Source organism: Mesoplodon densirostris, chromosome 2, assembly GCF_025265405.1.
Source record: "Mesoplodon densirostris isolate mMesDen1 chromosome 2, mMesDen1 primary haplotype, whole genome shotgun sequence".
In the NCBI taxonomy this organism is placed as follows: Eukaryota; Metazoa; Chordata; class Mammalia; order Artiodactyla; family Ziphiidae; genus Mesoplodon; species Mesoplodon densirostris.
In genome coordinates, this window is record NC_082662.1 from 97,994,612 (window position 1) to 98,022,434 (window position 27,823).

Genomic DNA, 27,823 nt, shown 5'->3' on the forward strand with positions numbered 1-27,823 from the left:
CACTTGACCATTCCTAGAGCTCCTCGTCACCAAAACAGCACTCTGTTCATACATTTTACCTTACTGCTTACTATGCTTCTAGCTATAACTGGCTAGACAACATAGCATCTTAAAAAATCAGTTTATAAATTAATCTTTTGACAGTTAAGGTTTTACTTTATCATCAAAATAATCTTAGTTATTTCAAAAGCTAGCATATTTAAATTAGTATTTGATAAAATGTATATTAACATCTAACCTTTTTTAAGTCTGTAGACTGTTTTTTACGTGATTTCGGAAGTAAATCGGAGAACAAATACAAAGCAGCATATATCTACTTCACTGACTGTAAGTAGCTTTGTAAAAGTTATTGCTTCATTACTTCAAATCCTGTTAATTATGAAGTATTTCTTATAATGCTATTTTAGTACTAGTGACTATTTATTGTTTGTTCTAATTAGGTTAGAAAGAATCTAAAAATATAAGATTATTTCTATGCTAATTCATGGTAAGGTGATAGAAAATTAAATCATTCCAAACTAGTTTCAAAAGATAGTCATTTTTGCTGGTATACAGGGGTGAGGGGGTTGATGGAGAGGGCTATCCCTCAAATTCTGTGCCAATAACAGGAAGAATTCTTCTTTAAATAAAAGTTTCAACTGGGGATTTGATTATATAATAAAAAAATAAGACCCTTTGGGAGATACACTGAAGAAACTGCCATCTGTTTGCTTATATTAAGGGAGAAAACCTATCACATTTCTTTTTCTATGCTGTACATTCAAATAAAAAGCAGCTTTCTATATTATTTTTCCTGTAAATTTTAATCTCATACCTAGTAGTAGCTTGTATTTTTTAAAAGCCCATATCATAAGCATTTGTCATTTAAGTAACCTTATTATACAGAAATTCATGTTTATGGAATTGATAAAATTTAATGAGTATGAAGCCTCTTTAAATTTAAGGAATTTTGAGGGTAAAGAACAACATGTTAAAAGACAGCAGAAGCCAGTGGTTGATACTCCAACCTAGTTTTAGTGAAACTATATAAGCAGTTAGGTAAAAGGGGGGAAAAGACAGGTTCTAAGGTCCAGAACTTACTAGTTTAGAGGCTTAGAATTTCCTGACACTAGAGGATATCCTGTAATTCAAGGAAAAATTAAAAATTTGTGTGGTGTGGCTGCACTTAGTGGCAGATTTAGAAAAGTAGTATAAATTCCTAAAAGTTCTGAAAGTCCTATGAAAGTTTATTAAGTCCTTAGTTTGGACTTGATTTTCCTTCCTAACAATTTTAGTTTGCTGTGTTAGCAGCTCTCTAAGGAAATATATCTTAGGTTACGGTGGATATGAATGGGGAAAGTGGAATTTCTATTACAGCCCTCATTACTAGAATGCATCTGTTCTATAAAGTGAAATACAGTATTTACATATTATCTCTGTCCTCATAGTAAATTACTTTGTGAAAGTCAGTAATTATATATAAAAAATAAATATTCTTGGATGTTGGAATGATTTACTCAAAAGAAGGAAAATTTAGATGCAGCTATATACTTTGATTTTTTCTTTTTTCCCTCTCAGTTTGCCCTGATAGTCTCTTTAACAAAATTAAGGCTTCTTGCTCCAAGACAATAAGAAGATGTAAAGAAATAAATATTTCCTTCATTCCACTTGAATCTCAGGTACTTTCTATTTTTATTTTTTTAATTTAATTTTTATTAAAAAAATTTTTTTTTGAGCAGAGAAAGGTTTGTTACAAGGGTCAAGCAAGGAGAATGGGCAGCTTGTGCTCAGGAGACCCAAATGCCTTTTATTTTTAAGTTTAGTTTTATAATGGATTTTAAAATTCAGTTTTATGAACTTATTTGTTAATAAGGTTTATCCTAAAGATGTTTTATATATTATGTATTTGGTGAAGTTTGAACAATCCACAAATAAACATTTCCTCTGATGAAGGGAGGAACATGAGTACTAAATTGGAATATAACATTAATAATAAAAGTGGACTTAAATTTCACATCTCCTGCTAAGTCCTGTGTGTGTAAAGGTTTACAGCCCTATCAGATTATGAAACCAAAAGATTTTTAGCATAATGTTTTGTTAAATGACTCCAAAGAGATAAATACTTTTATCTTCTGTAACCATTTGTGATATTAAAACAAAGTTCTTCAGTAAACTTTTTACATAATGTTATATAAACTATTATTTATTTTAATTTATAAAATGAAGGATTTTTGTAGATTTGTTTTGCCTTTGGAATAGTTAATGAGCCTTCAATTAATAATTGCAGACACATAGTACTTTCTCTGTGTCACTTTCCTAAATGCTTCACATAAATGTATGCATGTAATCTTCACAATAGCCCTATGAATAGATGATAATTCTATCTACATTTTAAAGATGGGAAAATCAAAGAGGTTAAGTAACTTGCCGTAATCACACAGCTAGTGCATTGTTTAGCTCTGTTCTCTGTGTTTGGATTCCAACATTTCATAGAATTGAAATAGTTTACTGTTGTTTGGAACTCTAAGGTCAATATTTTAAGAAATAGAATGGTCCTGGATGATGAGTTTTTCTTTTAAGCTGTTGCTGGGTTTTTGGGGGGGTTTCTTGGTTTGTTATTTTTTAATATTATTTATTTATTTGGCTGCATCGGGTCTTGGTTGCAGCACGTGGAATCTTCGTTGAGGCACACATGATCTTTCTTTGCAGTGCCCGGGCTTCTCTCTAGTTGTGGCATGTGGGTTTTTCTCTCTCTAGTTGTGGCATGCGGGTTTTCTCTTCTCTAGTTGTGGCGTGTGGGCTTAGTTGCCCTGTGGCATGTGGGATCTTAGTTCCCCGACCAGGGATCAAACCTGCGTCCCCTGCATCGGAAGGCAGATTCTTTACAACTGGACCACCAGGGAAGTCCCTAAGCTGTTGCTGTTTTTGACAAAGAAAGACCATAATCAAGTTTGTAAAATTTTAAGATATCTGCTTAACATTAAACTGTTTTCCAAAGGTTACCTTTAGATTTATTCTTTTTTTTTTTTTTTTTCTTTCTTTTTGCGGTATGCGGGCCTCTCACTGTTGTGGCCTCTCCCGTTGCGGAGCACAGGCTCCGGATGCGCAGGCCCAGCGGCCATGGCTCACGGGCCCAGCCGCTCCACGGCATATGGGATCCTCCCAGACCGGGGCACGAACCCGTATCCCCTGCATCGGCAGGCGGACTCTCAACCACTGCACCACCAGGGAGGCCCTAGATTTATTCTTTTTAATATGATATGCAAGTTCAGTGTAGGGTGAAAATGGGCATCCTAAAATGATGTGGGATTAAACAGTGGTGTGATAAATATGACAAATGTGTCCAGAGCATCTTGCTGCACAGAAGATAAATATGGTTTTAGCCTCAGAATTCAGTAAATTTCAGTAATTGCTGTATTTGGAGGAGAGGTTTGTGTATATATCTGACTAATTTGATGGCTGATGGAAATAACTTGTCTTTGTGTGTATAGACAAATCTCATGAGACTCTTCTACTTACCAGTCTTTGCAAAATGTTGTGATTATTTAAGGTCCTATCTGTTGGCTATGTTTTTCCCCTAAGAAGTTTTTTTCTTTTAATTTACTTCCTTGATAAATATCTTAAGGGAGTTTACTTAATAAATTTAACTGTTATGGGGAAATTACAGTGAAAATTGTAATTTTCTCAGTTTTGTATTGTGACCTTTTGTTTGTTTGCAAGTGAAGATATGAATGAAATATCGCTAACTGCTTTGAGCTGTAAGCAAAGGCCTGTGTGAGCGTTTATCAAGAGCATGTGCAGTGGACATTGTCTTCTAGATGCAAAGAGTATGCTATGAAAAGATAATCAAGATATGTGCCCCACCCTCATCCGAGAGCTGTGAAAGAGATACAAAGTATTACGCACCTTCAAAACAGTATCAGTTAAGATTAGGTTCAACTGCATATAACAGGACAACTTAAACTTTCAGTGTTTAACCAAGTTGGAAATTTATTTCTTGCTAATATACAAAAACTCAGGAAGTGAGCTATATATGGCCGGTATGCTGGCTCTACAAAGTTGTCAGGGGCCTGGTCTCTTAGGGATGGCCCTCATGATCCAAGATGTCTGTAGAATTATTACATTCTCATTTGAGGAAGGAGGATGAAGGAGAGAAAGAAGAAAGTACATTTTCATTTATATCTTATTAGCTAAAATTTAGTCACATAGCAATACCCAAGTGCATGGAAAATGGAAATGTAGTCTTTTAGCTGAGCGTATGGCTGCTTACCCCAAATAATTGGTATGATTACTGAAAAGTAAGGGAACAATGGTTTTTTAGGAGGCAGCTCATAGTCTGCCACAAGAGGAGATTAATTCTTACTAGGAAAATGAGAAATCACTTGAAAAATAGAATTTCATAAGGTAGTAATGAAGAGGGAAGAAATATTCTAAGAAGTGAGAATAGCGTGCGTGCAAAGATACAGAAGCAGGAAAGTGCAGGGGAGCAGCAGGAATAAGGATTATAATGGGTGATGGTATGATAGATAAGGCTGTGTCTGTAGGTAGGTTGGGACCAGGTTGTAGGAGGCACCAGGTTCCATCAAGAGTGATGGCAGAAAATGGGCTGGTACAGAAAAGTCCTAAAGTCTTTAAGGAAAAGTAGAAGTCGGATGATCGTTGAGGAGAAATTGGTAAAGTCAGATATGATAGTCTTCCGAAGAAGAGAAGTTGGACACTCATCATATTTTGAAGTTGCATAGAGAGGAAAGTGGTTGACTCCTCCTGAATCCATGAGGCAAAGGGATTAAAGAAAGCTCTCTTTCCCTTTCAAAGGGTTTAAGGTAATTAATGCTGTTACATATATGTTAGGGCAATTAGATGGAAAGCATTAAAGCATATAAGGGAGTTTGTTTACAGTGGACCTCAGGGAGTAAAAAAAGTCTGGTATAGTTAGTGGAAAGGGTGCTAGATTGTATCTAGGTAGAAACAGAGCTAAGCTGGCTATAATTTAGCAAGAAAAGTAGATGGAGGTTGTGGGGGGGAGAGTTCCTATATTTAAGGAGCTGATTGTGGGTCATGGAGATGAAGAAAGCATTTAGTAATAGTCTAAAGGAGCGTGTCATGGTGGTGATGGAAAGTGGGAGGAGGAGAAGGAAGGAACGGGCAGATGTGAGTGTAGAATGAAAACCAGCTCCAAAATTGTATTTGGTTCATTAGAGTATTAGATAATAGCTAAGATTAATTTAAGCTGTGGTAACAACTCCCCAAATCACAGTGCATTACAACAACAACAAAGTTTATTTCTCCTTCACGTTAGTGTCCATTGTGGTTTGACTGGGGCTTTGCTCTACATCCTCTTCATTCTGGGACTTAGGCTGAAGGAGTAGCCCCTGTCTGGGACATAGCAGAGGGAAAAGAGAAATGGTGGAGCCATACAATGGCTTTTAAAGCTTCTCTAGGGAAGTGGCACATGTCACTTCTACTCACATTCCAATGACCATAGCAAGCCTGATATCAATGAGTGGGAAGTATACTCCCATAGGGAGAGGCCCTGTAGGGAGGGCAATAAATATTTTTGAACAGATATTATCTACTGCAGTGGGATAGAATGCTATGAGAAAGCCACAGTCCAGCTGTAGGGTGCTTGTTGGCAGTTAATACAGCAACTAAGACTTTGTTAATACAGCAACACAGACATAAGTGGTAGCTTCAGCTAAATCTCAGTCTGTTCAGGCTGCTGCTGTTAGTGATGCGTTATGTTCAGAGAAACGAATTACTTTGTGTGAAAGGAAATGCAGGGGAGTTTTTTCATAATTCATCAGTTAACCTATAATGTTTATTACATGTCTACTTTTACACTCAATACATTATCCTAGGCTAAGGGGGATTACTATCATTGTTTAAAAAACAAAATTAAAATTAATTTGATGGGAAAATCTCAACTCCAATTAGAGAGCTTTTTCTTTTGTATTCTTCAAATAACACAATAATAGTAAATCTCTAATCCAATTCTTTGCATGTAAGTAAATGCTTTTGTTAGTTGAAAAGTGTCTGTGAGGTTTCACTGTATATATCGTAAGACCAGTACTTTGTCTGGCACAGTGCTCTGTCTTTTGGGGAAGTATATCTCTATTTTAAGGACATTAAGAATATAAGCTAAAGAGTTGAAGATATATATCAACTTTGGAAAATTTCTAGGTTATTCTCTAATGGGTTAAGATTTTAATGTATGTCAAATATATAGACCAATTTTGGCTTTGTTTTATTTCTTTGTGCCAGGTTTTAGATTTTTATTTTTATTTGACTACCTCAGATTTCTTCATCTGCTGCACAGGTAGAGAAAATCAAAGAGTACAATCTATATATGAAACCAGAATTTAAGGAGAGAGGTAGACTAAGCAGGAAAGGAGAGTGAGAAAAGAAATAAAGGATGAAATCAAGATGACAGAGAAAATGAGATTTGATTAAGGTAAAGACACAGTTGTTTCAGGAAACAGCATGGTTGGTGCAAGTATTTTTTTTTAGAATCCCAAGGAATAGCTGTGTTTTTCTAGATATATATTTTTAGTCAAGTTTCTAAATTGACAGTGTGACTTTTTTTGGCCTAACTTAGGTATATACTCTTGATGTACCAGATGCATTCTATTACTGTTACAATCCAGACCCTAGTAATGCAAATGGAAAAGATATCATCATGGAAGCGATGGCTGAGCAGATAGTTACAGTATGTGCTACCTTGGATGAAAATCCTGGAGTCAGATATAAAAGGTAAGACACTCAGTGGTGCCTTTATATGTTATGCTGTCTATTTGCTCTTTGGTATACAGGTAAGTAATGTCTCTGTGCTTTTGTGTGTTGGTTTGAAGAATTTATTTCTTTATAAAATTATGCTGTACATATAGGAGATTTAAAGTTTAAGGCTTAAATTTCAGAGTAACTAGTAGCCTCTATTACTGAATTTCAGAGCTTAAATTTGGTATGGTTTACATGTATATTTTTCATGAGTTTAAGGAATGCTTAGAAGAATGTCTTTGTTGTCCTGTGGGGAATACCATCTTACATTTAATGTTTTATTGAATTTCCACCAAATTTAAATAGTCATAGTATCTGGATACTGGTTATAGTATCTAAATATCTATGGTATCTAATTCCAGTAGCCATTTTAAATAGATTTTTGGAGGTTTTTTTTTTTTAATTATTATTATTTATTTTATTTTTGGCTGCATTGGGTCTTCATTGCTGCACGTGGGCTTTCTCTAGTTGCGGCGAGCGGGGGCTGCTCCTCGTTGTGGTGCGCGGGCTTCTCATTGCGGTGGCTTCTGTTGTTGCGGAGCACTGGCTCTAGGAGTGCAGGCTTCAGTAGTTGTGGCACGTGGGCTCAGTAGTTGTGGCTCACAAGCTCTGGAGCGCAGGCTCAGTATTTGTGGCGCACGGGCTTAGTTGCTCTGCGGCATGTGGGATCTTCCTGGACCAGGGCTCAGATCCGTGTCCCCTGCATTGGCAGGCGGATTCTTACCCACTGCGCCACCAGGGAAGCCCGATTTTTGGAGTTTTTTAAAAGTTAAAGTTTGACTGTAGTACTATGTACCTTTGTTTATTTGCTTCTTATTAAAAGTAAAGTTTACTGTAAAGTGCATAAATTATATTTATATGGCTTGATAAATCATTCCAAAGTGAACATACCCATCTAACTTCACCAAGGTCAAGAAATAGAATACTAACAGTATCTCAGAGGCCCCCCCTCATGATCCCCTCTAGTCGTCACCCCCTGTCTCCTCCCCAGAGGTAACTACTGTCCTGACTTCTAACACGTATTTTAGTTTTGCCTGATTTTGAACTTGGTATAAATGGGGTTATGATGTTTTTTATTTCTGGCTTTGTTCAGTATTATGTTCTTAGACATTCATGTTGTTCTGTATAGCCAGACAGCTTGGATTTTAATCTCTGCTACTTACTGGCTGTGTGATCCTTCTGCTCTCAGTTTCTTTATCTATGAAATGGAAACAATCATAGTACTCACTTTATAAGGTTGTTTTTAGAATTAAATGAGTTAATATCTGTAAAGAACTCAGAATAGTGTATGATACTAATAAACTAGTAGACGTAAATATACTGTACTACTACTAAGTTATGTCACTTGTTTCTGTTTTAAAAGTTTCTTTAACTTAAACATTGACATTTGTCCGGGTAGTTGGATGAATTGTTTAATTTCAAATTCATGTAGTACTTTATATTTAAGTTTCATTATTCTTGACCATTTAAAAAATCTTGTGTTAATTACTTAGAAAGAATATAGTAACTCTCCTTAATTCAGATGTGACCAAACAGGCTCTTCACTCATACCTCAGGTGTTGGAAACATTCTTTTTCTTATAGGTGATATGCTAATTACATTCTGAACTAAGTGGTTTATCTCCTGCTAGAGTTCAGTCTCTGTTCAAACTTCTGCTCTTGGTGTTTGGCTCTGTTCAGGGAAATGAGTATGTAATATAGTCAGCCATATGTATCCACAGGTTCGGCATCCTCAGATTCAACCAATTGTGGATTGAAAATATTAAAAAAACAAAATTCCAGGAAGTTCCAGAAAGCAAAACTTGAATTTGCTACATGCAGACAACTATTTACATAACATTTACATTGTATTTATGACTATTTACATAGCATTTACACTGTATTAGTGTTATAAGTAATCTAGAGGTGATTTAAAGTATATGGGGGATATGCATAGTTTATATGCAAATACTACGCCATTTTATAAAAGGGGCTTAAGCATCCATAGATTTTGAAATCTGAGTGAGGTCCTGGAACCAATCCCCTGTGGATACTGAGGGATAACTGAGGCCAGTTTATAATTTAATAGCTCACCTTTGGACCTGTTTGGAGTTATTGTAATAGTTAAATAATCAGGCTTTTAGAATCCTACCTGTTCTTTCACAAAGTATTCTTTTATGCCTCATGGACTTTTCAAGTGTAATTCTAACATGAAATTATTTCCTTTTGAAAATATTTTAAAGCAAAATACATAATAAATTATTCTTTATAGTTGCTGCTTTATTTACTTTTGAGGTATAAAACCTAAAGGTCCTTTAACACTTTGAAGCCCTTTACAAGGAGAGCCTCCATTTTTGAGGTTGGTGTGCTAATTGAAGAGCCTTTTCTAACAATTTCTTGTAGACTCAGAAGTTACACTAATGTCACTGATCATGAAGTTACAGTTTAGAGTATGATTTTATCATTTTAGAAGATAGTGGTATATAAGATTTTATGCAAAAGACTGTATTGGAAAGTTGACTAAGTGTTAGAGAGCATGTAGGGAGATTTCATACTGCTAGTGGGAGAGATAATTGGTCAAGTAATTTGGAGAGTAATATGGTAATATCTGGAAAAGTTGAAAATGTACATACCATATAATCTAGCAGTTATACTTTTAGAAATAATATATCTAGAGAAACATGTACATGGAGATGTATGTACAAAGATATTTGTTTCAATGTTGTTTGCAATGGTATAAAATTGAGAATGACTTAAATGTCCATCTTTGGGGGAATGAATGCATAGAATCCAGTATAAATCATATGATGGAATACTATATAGAACTAAAATGATTAAATTTGATATGTGTGTCAACATAGATCTCACACATATATAGAACAGTAAAAACATACTGTTAAAACACATATAAAACAGTAAACGTGTATAATAGTAATGACAGGAAGAATACATATCAAATTCATGATAGTAGTTGCCTTGGAGTGGGGGTAGCTAGGGGTGGGGGAGAAGACCGGGAATTGGGAGGGGAATAAAGGAACTGCAGTTTTATTTATAATATTTCCTTCATATGAAAAAAATCTGAAGCACATATGATAAGGTTTACATTGATAAAATCCAGACAAATTGATATAGCATTATATTTGATGTATTATCTGAACTTCTCCATGTTTATAAAATCTTTTAAATTAATTTATGGTTTAATTTTAGAATTCAACTTGCTATTGTAAAGTGTGTCTTGAAAGAAAGATAATTGTTCGAACATTTTTTCCATTTCTAGTAAACCTCTGGATAATGCCAGTAAACTTGCTCAGCTTGTTGAAAAAAAACTTGAAAACTACTACAAGATTGATGAAAAGAGCCTAATAAAGGTAACATATAAAAGACAAATAGTGGTTATGCATAAAGTCTGTCTTATTTCTTTATAAACCAAGGAAACTGTTGTTCATTCATTTTCCAGTATTGATTTGAGAATCATTAGCACAGATCCCCAATTTTGATTTGGGAATCACTGATGTAAGTGGTAGTAGAAGTCTGAATAGACAGTGTGGCTTAGAGGGGAAGATAAGGGTTTTGAAGTAAGCACTTTGTCTATATCCTGGCTATGCCATTTAATTCATAGATACGTCAATTAGCAAATGATGTAACTTCTCTGTGCCTAAGTTTTCTTATCTATAAAATGGGGATAATAAGAGAATACCTATTTTATAAAATAGAGGATTAAATGAGTTAATACATAAAAAGTTTTTAGAATAGTGCTTGCAACTGAGTAAACAGTTAATAAACATTTTTCCTGTTATCACCAGCTTTGTGTTCTTGGACATATTATTTACTCTGAGTTGTATTTTCATCTATAAAATGGATCAGATGATATGTACCTTGCTTGGTTGGTATGAAGATTAGGCAGATTAGCTTGTGTTTGGCATATAATAGGAGTTTAATGAATGACAGCTATTACTGTCTTATCAAGGTAATATAAAGTAATCTAAGACTAAGATTAGAACCTGGGGAATTCTAGCATTTGAGCTTGGGTTGGAGAGTGAAGAGCTTGAGTAGACTGACAGAGGTGGTGCCACAGGGCTAGGAAGCCATATTACAGTAGCTGAAGAATGAGAAGAAGGAACTGTTGATAGTTTAGAAGAGGAGATGGGCAAGGAAACCACCAACTACAATGCATGTAGTAAGAGGAATGAGAGAAGAATACATGAAATGTAGTGGGAACATAGGCTGAGGCTTAATCTTATTGTAACTGGAGTCTTGGAAGGCATCCTAGAGTAAGAGGCCCTTGAGCTTGAAGAATGAGTATAAAAGAAGAGGGAGTTTTTTTCTTGGATAACAGGATTCTTTGGGCAGAAGCATAGAGAAAAAGGCAAAATTCACAAACAACTTGGCTAGAATGGAGGGTGTAAGATTAGATGTAATGTTGGTTCAGAACTTTAAAAGTTACTAGTTTTTGGTTTGGAGGACTAGTGAAATCTGTTGTCCTGGTTGTAGTTATGAAGATAATGGCTCGGTATACATAGCATAGTAGGTAGTCAATAAATGTTTGTTGAATGAGGAAAGAGATAAACGATCATTATATTAGTTAATATCCCTTTAGTCCTTCATGATTTCAATGAGAAAAAGGAAAATCCACAAAAACCAAACTTGTCCTTTCCATTCTTTCTGCCTCAGAAATTATACATCTTTCAAATGCTTGATACCTTTTCTTCATTCAAGGACCTGAGAGAGTGTCACCTCCTTTTTGAAGTCTTTCCTCACTCTTCAGGTCAAGTGATTCTTCCTCTCACATACTTTCATAACCCCAAGCCCTGATATAGCACTTATATTGCACAGTCTTTTTCCTATTCATATTTCTGAAGACTCATAACTTACATGTATTGAGGGCTTACTAAGTGCCAGGCACTGTGCTAAGTGTTCATGGTATTATTACATTTAATCTTTACAGTAATCTTATAGGGCAGAGGTTCCGATTAAATATATATATTTTTTGTTTGTTTTTTAATAAGAATACTGAGATATTAACAAGTTAAGCAATTTGTCCAAAGTTGTACAGCAAGAAAGTGGTCAAGGCTGGGAATTCCCTGGCGGTTCAGTGGTTAGGTCTCCATGCTGTCACTGCTGAGGGCCTACGTTCGATCCCTGGTCAGGGAACTAAAATCCCATAAGCTGCGTGGCGTGGCCAAAAAATTAAAAAAAAAAAAAAATGAAAGAGAGAAAGTGGTCAAGGCTGGATTCAAACCCAGATCTACCTGATTCCAGAGGCTGTGCTCTTAATCACTATACCATACTATCTCAAGGTTTATTTAAATGAGTGAATGGTTAACTAAAAAAAATTTTAAAGGTCTATTCTATGTAGTTTACCTTTGTCTGCTGGAAGTAAATAAATAAGAAATGTTTGTCTGAGTTGTAGTTATCTCTTACTGCTCCAAATAATAATCCAGAGAATTTATTACTTTTTAAAGTGAAGTATGGAAGATACTGATATTAACAATGATTTTTCCCAGCACTGTTATTCACTGTTTAATGATTAGTGCTGTTTGTGAGTTAATGATAGCAAAGCTTTCATTGTAATTTACCATCTTAGCTGGCATCAATGTAATCTTTTAAAATGCGTAATGGTTAAGAGTACAGGCCATGGAGTGAAGCTGACCTGGGTTTGAATCTCCATTCTACCACATAGTAGCTAGCTATGTGATTTGGGCAAGTTACTTAATTTTAAGCCTTAATGCCCCCATTGCCAAATGGAGTTAATAACCCCTGTCTCACAGGGTTGCTATAAGAATTAAATAATATGGATATTTCTTGCTTAGCACAGTGTGTAGCATAAAGAGCTCAAGTAATAACTACTATTCATAATTTATATCAGTTTTAGTGTTTATGGAGATGAATTCCTAAGGAAATAGATTTAGTGCAGGCCAAATGTTACTTTTTTTAAAGGAATTTTCACAATATTGTATTATTGCGTATAGCCTCTTACTCTAATTATGAAAGCTTTTGGTTTTGTAGTCTTATTTTTTTCCTGTTATACCACTCAGATTTTTCTGTTTTAATATAACTTCACATTCTTAGGAATGGGGCAGAACTTAGGAAAAGTCTGCTTTTGTTTTCTAAGATACTAAAAATGTTTCACACAAAGAAATTGAAGTTTCTTAAGATAATTTTATTTTGTTATTCCAGGGTAAAACTCATTCCCAGCTCATAATAATTGATCGTGGCTTTGATCCTGTGTCCACTGTCCTGCATGAACTGACCTTTCAGGCAATGGCATATGATCTACTGCCGATTGAGAATGATACATACAAGCAAGTATAACTTGAAGGGAATATATAGGACATATACAAACAGGATAGGACATTAGCATTTAATGATTAGTGCAGGCACCAGAAATCTAAAGCCCCTGTAACCTTTTTCATTCAGAGACTTTATCCTTCTCTTACCCCTGTAATCATAATCTATTAAAAATATCTTGACCTTGTTAGTTAATGGGTAATTTAACTGCTTTGAAGCTCTTTCGGTGTATTTGCTTCCTTAACTGTGTATACAACAAGAATAGATTTTAAACAGCTGGAATTTGTACTTTTCAGTAAATACCAGGCTCACTACTATATTTATTGAAGTGGAAACCATATTCAGATTGGTTAGGCTGTGCTTATTCTGAATCACACATCCAAAAGTTATCTGTATGTGTGTCTTGTCAACATAGTGTATTTTAAAAGATTAGAAGACTAGGAACCTCATTAGGATGGTTATTGAGAATAGATACAAGTTTACCAATTTGGTACCTATTATTGATTTAACTCTGATATAAGCATATTAACTTTAAAAGTAATATCAAGTAGCTAAATGAAAAATGAAATCACTTTTCTGTTAAGGAACCATTTTATTGTACCTTTGTGTATCATTTATGAGTGTGTGTATATATATATACACACGCATACATATATATATATACATATATATATATATAACATGTTATTTGATATCACAATTTCTAAATCCAAATTGGCCTTTTTCAGCTAAGATTTACTGCTTTGAGCATAGTAATGAAAAAGAAAATTAGTTTTCTGAAATTTTATGTTTAAATTAATTTAGTAATTTAAATAGATTAAAAAGATCCAAAAACTTGTGCTAATTATAATACTTAATATTTTTTCTTAAACCAAATATTGTTAAACTAATTTTGTATTTTCTATTGTATTTTTATTTGCATTCTGGTCAAATCCTGGCTTCTGAGTTTTTCTTTATTTGTATTAATGTTAGATGATGTAGATCAACATTTTTCTAATATAAAAGTAGTTTTTCCAATATAAAAGTAGTTATTCTAATATAAAAGTAGTTTTAAGCAGTTTATTCAGAATTTTCAGAAAGCATGTTGTTTACCTCTCTTATCCTTTAGGTCTCTAAACCTACGTTGCTCAAGAGATTTAGAAATGACTTAAACTGATGGACACTTAAGAATTTGGTTCCAGACTACTGACATAAGTTTCAGACATTTCTAACCTAGTACTTTTTTAAAAAATTTATCTCCCTAGGTTTTCTGGCAAGCAAAGCAAGGTTTAATTTTTTAAGAGTAATGGAGAGACTTATTTAAAAACAAAAACAAAGAAGTTAAGACTTTTTGAATGAATCGAAAAAGTCCAGGGATAAGACTAGGTGGAAGCACAAACTCCCTGTGGGTTGTGCTCCGTCCCAATTTTTAATGGAAATAATGCAGAGCAGAAACTTCTAAGTATCCAGACTGTGTTCTTCATCTTGGTGACCTCTTTAAATGTACTCTTAGGATTGTCATCATCTTTTTAGTATTGTCAGGCCTGCTACCTTAATCTTTGTTTATAAATCAAAGGTTAAAGAAGTACAAAGTGGCATTTTAAATGACAAAAAGGCCTCTGTCCTTAGTGCAGTCTGGTAATTAAGCACAGTCATTCTGCCTTTGGGTGTCTGTAATTAAGACCAAATAGGTAGATGGTTTTATAGATGGGGCCTGAAATTTGGGGGATTGTAGAAATGATTATATTTATACAGCAGAAATCTCCATTTATTGTCTGCTATCCAGTGCTAGGAAAGCTCAGTGCTGTCCATTCTGATCTTGGCTCAGGACATTGACAGTCCCAAGGATGATGGAATTTTCCAGCTCCACAAATGGAAGGAGGCTGGCTATTTGCATAAAAAGAGAAGCGAGGAATTACATTTGGGGAAGCAGTCAGGAAGCCCATTTTGAGTAATTTCATGAACCTCTTGAATTGCCTCTCAGTTCAGTAGAACTCATTAAAGCAATCAAGGTTTTTAATGGCTACACTAGTTTTTCTCTCATTTCCTTTCCCATTCTTTAAAGGAGATGTGGTTATAGGGTTAGGGAAGAATATAGAAACAGATGATATATGTTTGTGAATTTTGTACGAACTCTGAAACACCTGCAGTACTTAATAAGCTACATTAGGGGGTGACATTTCTTTTCTTAATGGATGTTTGATAGTTGAGTTGATGGTTATTAGTACGTCAAAGTAGTATTTTGAGCAACTAGAATACAAATTGTTAGTGTATGCACTCTTGTTCTTAAAGTTGATTGTGGAACGTTGAATTTTTGTTTCTAAGATACCACTTTTCCGAGATAAAACTCTATAATACAGCTAAACCTAACGTTGAAAGTAAAAAGGTCTTGGTAGACATAGCACTTTGATTTTTATTGTATGGATAGCAATATGCCTTAGTTTTGAGTATGTATTCATTATCCCCCAAAATAGTGGATGTACTCTTCAGTTTCTTGAGCTGTATCTTAAAATTATTGTTTATAAAAATGTTTCTTTCACTTTTTGGGTGGGAAAATAATCCAAAAGTTCATACTACTCTCTACTTGTAGATATAAAACAGATGGGAAAGAAAAGGAGGCAATCCTTGAAGAAGATGATGACCTCTGGGTCAGAATTCGACATCGGCATATTGCAGTTGTATTAGAGTATGTGAACTCATTTTAATTTTTATTCCACATTTTTAAAATACTAAATACATGATAGTACATTTTGTAATCTTAAAATATTTTTGTGGGCTTCCCTGGTGGCGCAGTGGTTGAGAGTCCGCCTGCCGATGCAGGGGACACGGGTTCGTGCCCCGGTCCGGGAAGATCCCACATGCCGTGGAGTGGCTGGGCCCATGAGCCATGGCCGCTGAGCCTGTGCATCCGGAGCCTGTGCTCCACAATGGGAGAGGCCACAGCAGTGAGAGGCCCGCGTACTGCAAAAAATATATATATATATATTTTTTTTTGTAAAGAATTACACCTTAGAAATTTAAAGAATTCTCTTACAATTTGACAGGGAAATTCCCAAGCTTATGAAAGAAATTTCATCAACAAAGAAAGCAACAGAAGGAAAGGTAAGAGTGTTATTTAACTTTCAAGATAATGATGAAGGTGAATTTTAAAGTCTGTAAATTTTTTTATCTATTTAACTTTCCATTTTGGGAAATTTCTAACATACACAAAAGTAGAGAAAATAAACTTTCATGTACCCATTACCTAGCCTCAACAGTTAGCAACATTTTCTCTGTCTTGCTCCATTAAAATTTATTTTTAAAGGGCCATTTAGCCAATTGCATTAATGCATTCTTGTTAAGTTTTTTATATTGAGGTATAGTTTACCTAAGTAAAGTGCACAAATCTTAAGTATACTGAATAACTTTTTACACACATATATGTGTATTCATACACACAACATACCTGTGGAACTACCACCTAAATCAAGATATAGGACATTTCTATCATTTCAGAAAGTTGCACAATAATATCTGTGAATAAAGAAAATTTAGCCTGATCCTTTAGAATCTGTATACCTTTTAAACTAGTTTTCTTAGTAGTTAATATCTCCTAGCTGTATAATGTAGAATAGAACTGGTGACAGGATATCCTTGTCTCATTCCCAACCTAAGGGGAAACGTGTTTGATATTTCATCGAGTATTATGGTAGTTTTAGATTATTTTAGATACATCCTTTGTCAGATTAAGAAGTTCCCTTCTTTTCCATATTTGCCAACAGGTTTTTTTGGTTTTGTTTTTTAAATCAGCAGTAGGTGTTGGATTTCATCAAATGCTTTACCAGCACCTATTGAAATTTTTTTCCCTCTTTTATTCTGTTAATGTGATAAGTTACATTCATTGATTCTCTAACATTAAACCAACCATGCATTCTTGGAATCAGCTCCACTTAGTCATGATACTTTATCCTTTGCCTATATCACTGGATTCTATTTGCTAATATTTTGCTTAGCAAAATATTCTTCTAGGTTTATGAACAATAGTATTTCCCTGTAATAATTCTTGTGTGTGTGTTTGTGTGTGTGTGTGAGAGAGAGAGAGAGATAATCTTGTCACGTTTTGGCAGCAAAATTATATTGGTCTTTAAATGAGTTGTAATGTTTTCCCTCTCATTCTCTGGAAGTGTTTGTGTAAGATTGTTATTACTTGTCTCATCATTGCTTGGAAGACTTCACAACTGAAGCAGTCTGGGCATGGAGTTTTCCATTTTTATGGGGAAGTCTTTACTTACAAATCCTTTAATAGTTACAGAACTATTCAGATTTTTAATTTTTTTATATCAGTTTTGGGATGTCCATTTTTAAGGGATTTGTCTATTACATCTTCATTTTCAAATATCCTCTTATTATCTTTTCAGTGTCTGTAGAACCTGTAGCTGTGTTCTATTTATTTAATCCTAATATTGTTAATTTGTGTTTTAGCCTACATACTATTAATATCCCCTATATATATAATTAGTATTTCAAAGAACCAACTTTTGGCTTTGCTGATTTCTCTACTGTATGTTAGTTTTATGTTGAATTGATTTCTACTCATTTTTATTTCCTACCTTCAGCTTTCTTTGACTTGTTTTTCTTTTTCTGAGTTCTTGAGTTGGATGTTTACAGCACTGATTTTCAACCTTTTTTCTCTTACTATATATATTTATTTATTTCCTTCTTAACATTGTTGTAGCTGCATTCCCCAAGTTTTGGAATAACCTATTTTTATTTCGATTCAGCTCAAAATATTTTCTAACTCTCATTGTGATTTCTTCTTTGACTTATGTGTTATATAGGAATATGTTTTTTAATTTCAAAGAGTTTGGGAATTTTCTACTTGTCTTTCTGTTATTGAATTGTAATTTAACCATATAGTGGTCAGAGAATGTGCTGTGTATAATTTCAGTCCTTTGAAATTTGTTCAGACTTGACTTGTGACCTATCATACGATCTATTGTGGTTAAGTACCCAATGTGTACTTGAAAAGAATACAAATTCTATGTGTGTCAATTAAATCAAGTTGGTTCATCATGTTATTCAAATATTCTATTTCTTTACTCATTTTTTATCTGCTTTTTATATCAGTTACTGAGAATGGTATCACTTATGGCTGTGAATTAGTCTGTTTTTTTTAGAATCTTGTCAACTTTCAAAGCTATATCAACTGATGAAGCCATGTTAATTATAGTCTTTATAAATTTAGGATAGTTATCTTTCTGTTGAATTTATCTTTTATCAATACAAAATGTCATTTTGTTTTTCATTTGCAGTATTTCTTGACTTAAACTCTACTTTGTCTGATTTTAATACAGTCATACCTGCTTTATTTGGCTAGTGTTTACACGGTATATCTTTTCTCATCCTTTATTTTCACCAATTTGTGCCTTTATGTTTAAAGTGTGCTTCTTAAAAAGAGTTTGTATTGATAGTTGAGGTTTGTTTGTTTATTCAATCTGATGATCCTTATCTTTTAATTAGAATGTTTAAGTCCATCTGTATTTCATGTAATTATTGATGTAGTTGAATTTGTTACCATCTTATTTGCTTTCTATTTATTTTATCCTTTTCCTTTTCTGCCTTCTTTATATATCGGCCTTTTTTTTTTTCTTTAAACTATTCCATTTTGTCTCCAAAATAAACTTTTGTTTTACCTTTTGGTATCCTTCTTGTAGTCATCATGTTGGGTACAACAAAATGTATCCTTATATTATCACAAAAGTATACTTAAAGTATACTTTTGCCATGTCCTAAAGAATTCAAGAACCTTATAATAGTTTAACTCCATTTACCTCCCTTCCTCTTTTGTGCTATTGTTGTCATATATTTTACTTTAACATGTGTTATAAGGTCAGGATGTTATTTTTGTTTTAAATTCTCAATAGACTTTTATATTGTCCACATAAATTTGAAATCTGTTGTTATTTATTCCTTATTGCTCTTTAGTGTTTCCATCTGGGCTGGATGATTTCTCTCAACTTTTGTTTTTATCTAAGGATATCTGTGTTTTACAGGTTTTACAGAGACACTTGCTGTATTTAGAATTCAAGGTTGGCAGTTCTTTTCCTTTCAGCAATTTAAAGATTTCAATATGTCACTTTTTGGCTACCATCATTTCTGTTAAAGAAGTCAGCTGTTGTGTTACTGTTAATTTCCTGAAGATAAAGTGTCTTTTTAAAGATTTTTGTCTTTATCTTTTAGTTTTAGCAATGTGACCATAATATGCCTTACTATGATGTGTTATTGTTAGTATTTATCCTCCTTGGGTTTATTGAGCTTCTTGAATCACTGGGTTGGTAACTTTCTTCATATTTGTAAAATTCTTGGCCCTTATTTCCTCACATCTTGATTTTGTCCTAGTCTGTCTTTCCTCTCCTTCTAGGATTCCATTCACTTGTGTTTTAGATTTTTGGACCGTATTCTACATCTCTTCTATTCTGTCCCTTATTTTCCCACTTTTTTCCTCCTCTGTGCTTTAATTAAATATTTTCTATTAACCTGACTTTGAGTCCCCTACTTTTGTCTGTTGTATCCAGTCTGCAGTTAAACCCATTCAACATATTGTTTCTTAAACTGCATTAGAAAATAAAGTTCCCCCTTTATTTATAATATAAAATTCTATGAGTTTTGACAAATGTATACTCTTACATAACCACAACCAAGATATAGAACAATTCCATCAACACCTCCCCCCCCCCAATTCCCTTGTGCCACTTTGCAGGCAACCTCTCCACTCAACTCTGATCCCCTCAGAACCACTGATCTATTTTCTGTTCCTATAGTTTTGCCTTTTCCAGAATGACAGCTAAATAGAATAATACAATATGGCTTTTTCATTTAATATAATGCACTTGACATTCATCCACGTGACATGTAACAGGAGCTTCAACACTTTTTACTGCTGAGTAGTATTCCATTGTATGGGTATACTACGTTTTATCTGTTCACAAGTTGCAGAACATTTAGGTTTTTTCCAAGTTGTTGACAATTACAAATAAAGCCATTTTTTGTGAACATTCAGGTTTTGTGTGAACAGATGTTTTCATTCAGTTGGATAAATAAGAGTAGGATTGCTGGGTCATATGGTAAATGTATATTTAATTTTCTATGAAACTTGCAAACTGTTTTCCTAATTTGCTGTACCATTTTACAGTCTCACCAACAATGTATGAGTCATTCGTTGTGTTTTTAATTTCAAAGTTGCATTTAATTCTAGGACATCCATTGAATTTTTTAAAATAAAGTCTATAATCCTCTATTGAAATACTCCATCTTTTCATCCATTTAGTTCATCTTTTCGCCTGTTTTCTTTCACATAAGTATGCTATTTTAAAGTCCTTGTCTGCTAACTCCAGCGTCTGGATTATCTTGGGTCTGCTTTTATTGACCATTTCATCACTTGAGTATTGATCACTTTTTCCTGTTTTACATGTCCAGTAATATATTACTGTATGTTAGACATTGTGGATGCTATGTTGCAAAGGCTCTTGATGATGTTCTCTCTACTAAAGAGTATTGAGTTCTGTTCTGGCAGGCAGTTAATTTGTTAGTGAATAACCTTGATTCTGTTGAGACTTCATGTCAGGCTTTTGTTATGTTGAGTGTATTTCACTTTTGCATTTAGTCTGAAGCTATAGTCCTTCCAGGACTAAATGTCTGGGATGTTCACTTAGAACTGTCTACTTTGTCTGGATCAGAGAATGCCAATATTGTCTTGCATTAAGACCCCTCTGAAATCTCTGCAGTTGTTCTCTGCTAGGCCTTTAAGAGTTATGCCCTATACATGTGCAGCTTAGTATTTGGCCAGGGATGCTAAGGCAACCCTTCTACACATCTTTGAGTTCTGTTGTGACTGGCTCTTTTCTCTATTAACCCTGGACCCCAAACCCTACCTCAGTAGCCCCAAATTCTGATCTCTTTTTCCTCTGCCCAGAGAGACTTGCTTTCTACTTAAACTCTACTTCCTTTCACTGTGTTTTGGAAAATGTTTCAGGGAAGAGCCAGGATGAATGCGGGAATCACCTTCTATGCTTTCCTTTGCTCAAGTAACCTAGCTTTGAGCTATTTTTGAAAAATCCCTTGCCTGAAAGCTGTTGTCTTTTTTATTTTGTCCAATTTTGGTTTTGTTTATGGAGGGAGAATAATTTTTATATCAGTTACTTTATCATGGCTGCAGCTGGAAACCTCTTGAATTTGTTTTCTTTTTTAAATTGCCAAATATTTAGTAAATTAATAAATATTTAAAACTACTGGATTTTAAAGTTGTTATATAAAAATAACTGAATCATAAGTTTGTTTTTAAAAATGTTTTATTTTTCCTAGACATCACTTAGTGCTCTTGCCCAGTTGATGAAAAAGATGCCCCATTTCCGTAAACAGATTACTAAGGTAAGCAGTATTGTATATAAGATATGTTATCATTTTTAGTTTATTAGTCCATCCAGTTCTGTAGTCAGGTTTAGCAGTGGGTGTCGTGGAATACTTCGTGTTAGTTGTCCTCTAAAACCTTACTTTAGGTCTGAGAAATACCCCAAATATCTAAGCTCCCCAATAGAGTTCTTTATATATATACTCTTGATTTATTCAGATCCAGCTTAAATTTTTTTATATCTTTATCTTGAATAGCCAAACAGAAGAAGCTTAATATTTATCAACTTAATAAGAAAATTCAACATTGGATTGACAAGTGGTTATTGTTATACTTGGTTCGTTGAATTAATAGTTATTTTTAAATTTTTATTTATTTATTTATTTTTGGTTGCTTTGGGTCTTCATTGCTGCATGCTGGCTTTCTCTAGTTGTGGTGAGCAGGGGCTACTCTTCATTGCGGTGTGCAAACTTCTCACTGTGGTGGCTTCTCTTGTTGCGGAGCATGGGCTCTAGGCATGCTGGCTTCAGTAGTTGTGGCGCACAGGCTTAGTTGCTCCGTGGCATACGAGATCTTCCTGGACCAGGGCTCAAACCCATGTCCCCCTGCATTGGCAGGCAGATTCTTAACCACTACGCCACCAGGGATGTCTGAATTAATAGTTATATATCAGTAGATTTAAGAGCAATCAAAGCTGTGTGGGCAGGTAAAGTTTTGTTTTTTTGCTCTTCCAGTCCTTCTTACAAGTAATTATCAGAATAATATTTACATATTTTTTATCATATTGCTCCCTAATCGAGAATCAATAACATAAATTCAAACTTTTTCTGCTTGACTTTAAGGACTTCACTGTTTTTTTCTCACCTTATTTTTCACTACTCCTAAGCCCAACACAGATTCAACCCTTTCATTCTGTTTTTTGTGGTCCGTTGATTATCCCCTGTAGATCATGGTAATTTTCACTTTTTTCCTTTCTCAAGATGTTTCCCTTGATTTACATGGTACCTCCTTCCCACCTAAGCCCATGCTTTCCTTCAGGCCCATCTCAAAAGTTTAATATTATCAGTTACACAGAAAGAAATGAAAATGCTTTAAATGATTGATTTCTTCTGTTTTTCAGCAAGTTGTTCATCTTAACTTAGCAGAAGATTGCATGAATAAGTTCAAGCCTAATATAGAAAAGCTCTGCAAAACTGAACAGGTATGTGCAGAGTCAGAAATACCTATGTTCAGGATAGATTTCCAGAATTAACTTTGTAAGGTAAAACCTAACTTCTTGTTCAATACAGTGCACTAAATCACAGAACCTCTTTTAGAAGGAGACTCACCCACTTGGTTTAATATGTCATTCCTTACCAATGCTAACAAGTAGCTATACAGTATCATAATAAGCAGTCCCTCCTAATCTGTGATTATGCATTTTTGGTTGAATGGGATGATTTAAGTGTTTGGAGCATTAATTCAGGGTAGCACTGTTGGCAGGCCTTTTTCAGTGGGTGCAACATTTAAGGCAGCATCCTGCAGAGTACTGTGTAGGCACATTTAATTAAAGCCTCCTCTATAATGCCAAAACTATTTAGATCAGTGCTGTCTAATAGAAATAGAATGCAAGTCATGTATAATTTTAAATATTCTAGTAGTCACATCAAAAAGGTAAAAAGAAATGAGTGTGGTTAACTTTAATATATTTGATTTAACCCAGTACATCCAAAATATTATTTTGACATGTAATCAATATAAAACAATTACTGAAATATTTTACATTCTTTTTTTTTTTTTTTTTTGCGGTACGCGGGCCTCTCACTGTTGTGGTCTCTCCCGTTGTGGAGCACAGGCTCCGGACGCGCAGGCCCAGCGGCCATGGCTCACGGGCCCAGCCGCTCCGCGGCATGCGGGATCTTCCCAGACCGGGGCACGAACCCGCATCCCCTGCATCGGCAGGCGGACTCCCAACCACTGCGCCACCAGGGAAGCCCTTACATTCTTTTTTTCACAAACAAGTCCTCAGAATCTGGTTTTTTAACTTAGAGCACATCTTAATTCAGACTAGACACATTTCAAGTGCTCAGTAGCCACATGCAGCTCATGTCTACCATATTAGCAAAGGTTTAGATTAATGATTTTCTTCTCTGAATTATTTTTTACTTTTTACGTTTTGTACAGTATTAGTTTACAAGTGATACTCACATTTTCCTGTGAAAAGGCATCAGTGTTCCATTAAAATTTGGCAAGTTTTAGTAATAGGTTTTTTTTAACTGAAAAATTAATTTGGATCATAGATCACTGACTATATTTCATTTTCATTAAGGACCTGGCACTTGGAACTGATGCAGAAGGACAGAAAGTCAAAGATGCTATGCGAGTACTCCTTCCAGTTCTACTCAACAAAAATCATGATAATTATGATAAAATAAGAGCAATCCTACTTTATATATTCAGTATTAATGGTAATGCAGACTGTTTATTTTCTTGAATATATTAAAATACCCAGCTCTAAAATCATTTTACAATAAGTGGTTTACTATTTGATCATAAGAAAATCTTAGAAAATTAAAAAGTAGTGGCTAAAGTTGGTTAAGATAAATAAAAGGAAAAATGTGAAATTGGGAGCATACTGAAGGGTATATAATTTAAATGTTTGCTATTTTTAAAAAAGCTTTATTCTTGGGTACCTAAAACCTGGAAATGACTATGGTAGCAATTATTTGACTGTGCACTCATATTTGACTTACCTAAGGAACTACGGAAGAAAACTTGGACAGGTTGATCCAGAATGTAAAGATAGAAAATGAGAGTGACATGATTCGTAACTGGAGTTACCTTGGTGTTCCCATAGTCCCTCCCGTAAGAAATTTTACATTCTGTATATACTTATACATACGCATGTGTGGTCATTTGCATTAAATATGTTTTCTTATGTGGGAATCCATGTGGACAGTCTTCTTATTTTACTCTGTTGATTTGGTAAGTAAAATATTAAAAATTTCATTTTTTTCCCCATATATGAGTAATTTGGACAAGTACATTTTTCTAGTGAATTTATATCTTACAGTTTTTGTTGTAATTTGCTATTTATGCTTTTCTTTTTATGATTCATTTATAGCAGAATTTGAAGAACTCTGTATAGAATCTCACTCTTTCCCATCGAGTTTTATATAAGCACTTTGGAGTAAACATATTTTCTGATACTATCATAAATTTTATCATTAATGCACAAAATACTGTGAAGTTATGTGACCACACCTATTCAGATTTTTTGAGTAGGCTTTTCCACTCTTAGTTTTAAGTCAACTGCAACATAGTGTTTGCTGTAAATTAAACATCTTGTTAGAAAACTTAAGAGAATATCACTAAATAAAATTACTGATTTTTAATTTTTTCCTCTAATTATATTAGTCTCAACAAGGCAAACCGTTAAGAAAGGATCGGTCTGCAGAAGAAACGTTTCAGCTCTCTCGATGGACACCTTTTATCAAAGATATTTTGGAGGTAAAATTAATTAAATTTTATTTATACCCTGAGTGCCCTTCTGTACAATATTTTTTACTCTTTGTATATTTATCTGTCAGTCTAAGCATATCTATGGATCAAGAATTATCTGCAGTACTGGGAGAGTTCACAAAAGAAGGCTGTATCTGGTGTTAAAGGAGGAGAGGAAACTCTTGAAGATTCTCTCCTTAAAGACTGCAAATTCATACCACTGACTGACTCAAAATAAATTTTAAAAAAAAGCACACACATGCTTTATGAAAAAAACTCTGTTTGAAATAACTATATGTAGCAGAAATATAAATAATTTAGTTGAATGAAAGTTCAACAAAATAACATATGTTTATGACCACTATTAGAAAGTGTTAGACTCCAGTATTCTTGGAAATGTATTTGTGATTAAAATGTAAACCTCCAATGGAATATTACTCAGCCATAAAAAGAAACAAAATTGAGTTATTCGTAGTGAGGTGGATGGACCTAGAGACTGTCATACAGAGTGAAGTAAGTCAGAAAGAGAAAAATACCGTATGCTAACACATATATATGGAATCTTAAAAAAAAATGGTTCTGAAGAACCTGGGGCAGGACAGGAATAAAGACGCAGATATAGAGAATGGACTTGAGGACACGGGGAGGGGGAAGGGTAAACTGGGACGAAGTGAGAGAGTGGCATGGACTTATATATACTACCAGATATAAAATAGGTAGCTAGTGGGAAGCAGCTTCATAGCACAGAGAGATCAGCTCGGTGCTTTGTGACCACCTGGAGGGGTGGGATAGGGAGGGTGGGAGGGAAACTCAAGAGAGAGGAGATATGGGGATATATGTATATGTATAGCTGATTCACTTTATTATAAAGCAGAAACTAACACACCATTGTAAAGCAATTATACTCCAGTAAAGATGTTAAAAAAAAATGTAAACCTCACTATAGTTTGCTTTTATAGTCGACAGATGGCTGATGCCTTTAGTACTGTTTACTTTTAGAAAATAATATTCAATTATAGGAAATTAGAAAATGAACTAATAAAAATCACATTATGAGCTCAATAAAGTCATGACATTGATTCTTAAGTCATAATCAGATAGTTCTATTTATTCCAATTTGCCTTTAACTTATTAAACTTTAATTTCTACTTTCCTATGGAAACTAATTGTGTACAATTTATTCCTATGATTTTTCTGTTTTACTTGACTAATTCTATGTCATTCACACATGCTTAATATAGATGAAAAGTTTAAAGAGTTTAGACTTTTTTTTCTGCAGCAGAAGTTGTTTTTTTTTTCCTGATCCATAACAAGGATATAGAACTAAGTAGTTTTTCTTTGCTAGTATTTTAAAAATAAGAATTGACCTTCTCAAACCCTTTAACAAGGATTTGCATATTAAATTCAGAAAATCCACTTTTACCTCAGTGGCAGTCTACAGCCTTCAGGGTTTCTCCTGAAACTTGGTTTCTTCACATCTTGCAGTCTTATTGAAATACTCTAGGACTACTGAGTACCTTGTGCCCATTCCTTGTGTCCATTCCTACTTATTGATACCATTTGTACAACCATGCTCTAATGCAGTGGTCTCTAAACTTTCTTGATCATGCATACTTAATCATAATAGATGTGATCAGGTGCTAGAGTATATGATTATTTATTTATAAACTATATAAATTCTGTATTGATAAAATACTATGTGTACAGTATATACAATTACACATAAATATATAATAAAATATTAACCCTAAAAAGAAGGAAAATTTTAAAATGAAATGAAAAGGAAAGCCTCGCTCATCCCATTGGCTTATCTTGAATACACCTAGGCCACATTCTGTTTTAGAGCCACCGCTATGCACATTCTATTTTAGAGCCACCGCTATGAAGGGCAAGGCCTGGACTCCAGTAGCCTAAGAGGTGTGTCAGGATTAAGAGGGTATTAGAAACCCCTAGCACTGGGCTTCCCTGGTGGCGCAGTGCTTAAGAATCCGCCTGCCAATGCATGGGACACAGGTTCGAGCCCTGGTCTGGGAAGATCCCACATGCTGTGGAGCAGTTAAGCCCGTATGCCACAACTACTGAGCCTGTGCTCTAGAGCCTGTGTGCCACAACTACTGAAGCCCATGTGCCTAGAGCCCGTGCTCCGCAATAAGAGAAGCCATCGCAATGAGAAGCCCATGCACTGCAACGAAGAGTAGCCCCCGCTCACCGCAACTAGAGAAAGCCCGTGTGCAGCAACAAAAGACCCAACACAGCCTAAATAAATAATAAAATAAATAAATTTATTTTTTAAAAAAAGGAACCCCTAGCACTCTAAAGATAAAGATCCTTATAAGGTACCTGGAATTCTCACACCAAAGTGGGAACCCTCCAGATGAAGAAATACAGGCATGCAATAAATATTAGTTTAATAAGTAAATGATTTCATTAATTTTTGTTGCAATTTAAGATTTGTGAGTTTCAAAAAAAGGGCTAACCTTATTTTATTAAATATATATCCTTACGTTCCTTAATTGTAAACATAAGTTTTGAGTTTTATGTAAAACAAACAAAATCCTGGAATTTACAATATTTTCTTGATGCTTTTAATTCTTTTCTTTCCTAGGATGCCATCGATAATAGATTAGATTCAAAAGAGTGGCCATATTGTTCCCAGTGTCCAGCAGTATGGAATGGCTCAGGAGCTGTAAGGTAAAACCTATAAATGAAAGCCAGTGAAATTTTCACTATGAAATTACAGACTAATAACTGAAAAGGTACACAGCATATAGTCACTTAGAAGGCAGTTTTTCTTTAACTGTAACCTGTTTTAGATGAGTCCAGATAAGCAATATGAAAATGTGCAGTATTATAAAAAAAACTTTCATGAAACTAGAGGAGAATTTCTCCACTCATCTTTTTTTTTTCTTCACATTAGCAGAGGACATAATCCTTTTTGATGATTTTTTTGGTGATAAAA

The 27,823-nt window shown here is 34.4% G+C and overlaps 1 protein-coding gene across 1 annotated transcript in view; it reads left to right on the forward strand.

The window, feature by feature from the left end:
* The window catches only part of STXBP3 (syntaxin binding protein 3), a 55,365-nt gene that overhangs the window by 16,996 nt on the left and 10,546 nt on the right, over nt 1-27,823 (forward strand). The window contains exons 5-17 of the mRNA XM_060090204.1: nt 249-327; nt 1,558-1,658; nt 6,575-6,729; nt 10,009-10,099; nt 12,909-13,033; nt 15,589-15,684; nt 16,043-16,100; nt 21,339-21,404; nt 22,505-22,585; nt 23,693-23,831; nt 24,122-24,228; nt 24,781-24,873; nt 27,470-27,555. Of these exons, the coding sequence (XP_059946187.1) occupies nt 249-327; nt 1,558-1,658; nt 6,575-6,729; nt 10,009-10,099; nt 12,909-13,033; nt 15,589-15,684; nt 16,043-16,100; nt 21,339-21,404; nt 22,505-22,585; nt 23,693-23,831; nt 24,122-24,228; nt 24,781-24,873; nt 27,470-27,555 (1,277 nt within the window). The remainder of the gene's footprint in view (nt 1-248; nt 328-1,557; nt 1,659-6,574; nt 6,730-10,008; nt 10,100-12,908; nt 13,034-15,588; nt 15,685-16,042; nt 16,101-21,338; nt 21,405-22,504; nt 22,586-23,692; nt 23,832-24,121; nt 24,229-24,780; nt 24,874-27,469; nt 27,556-27,823) is intronic.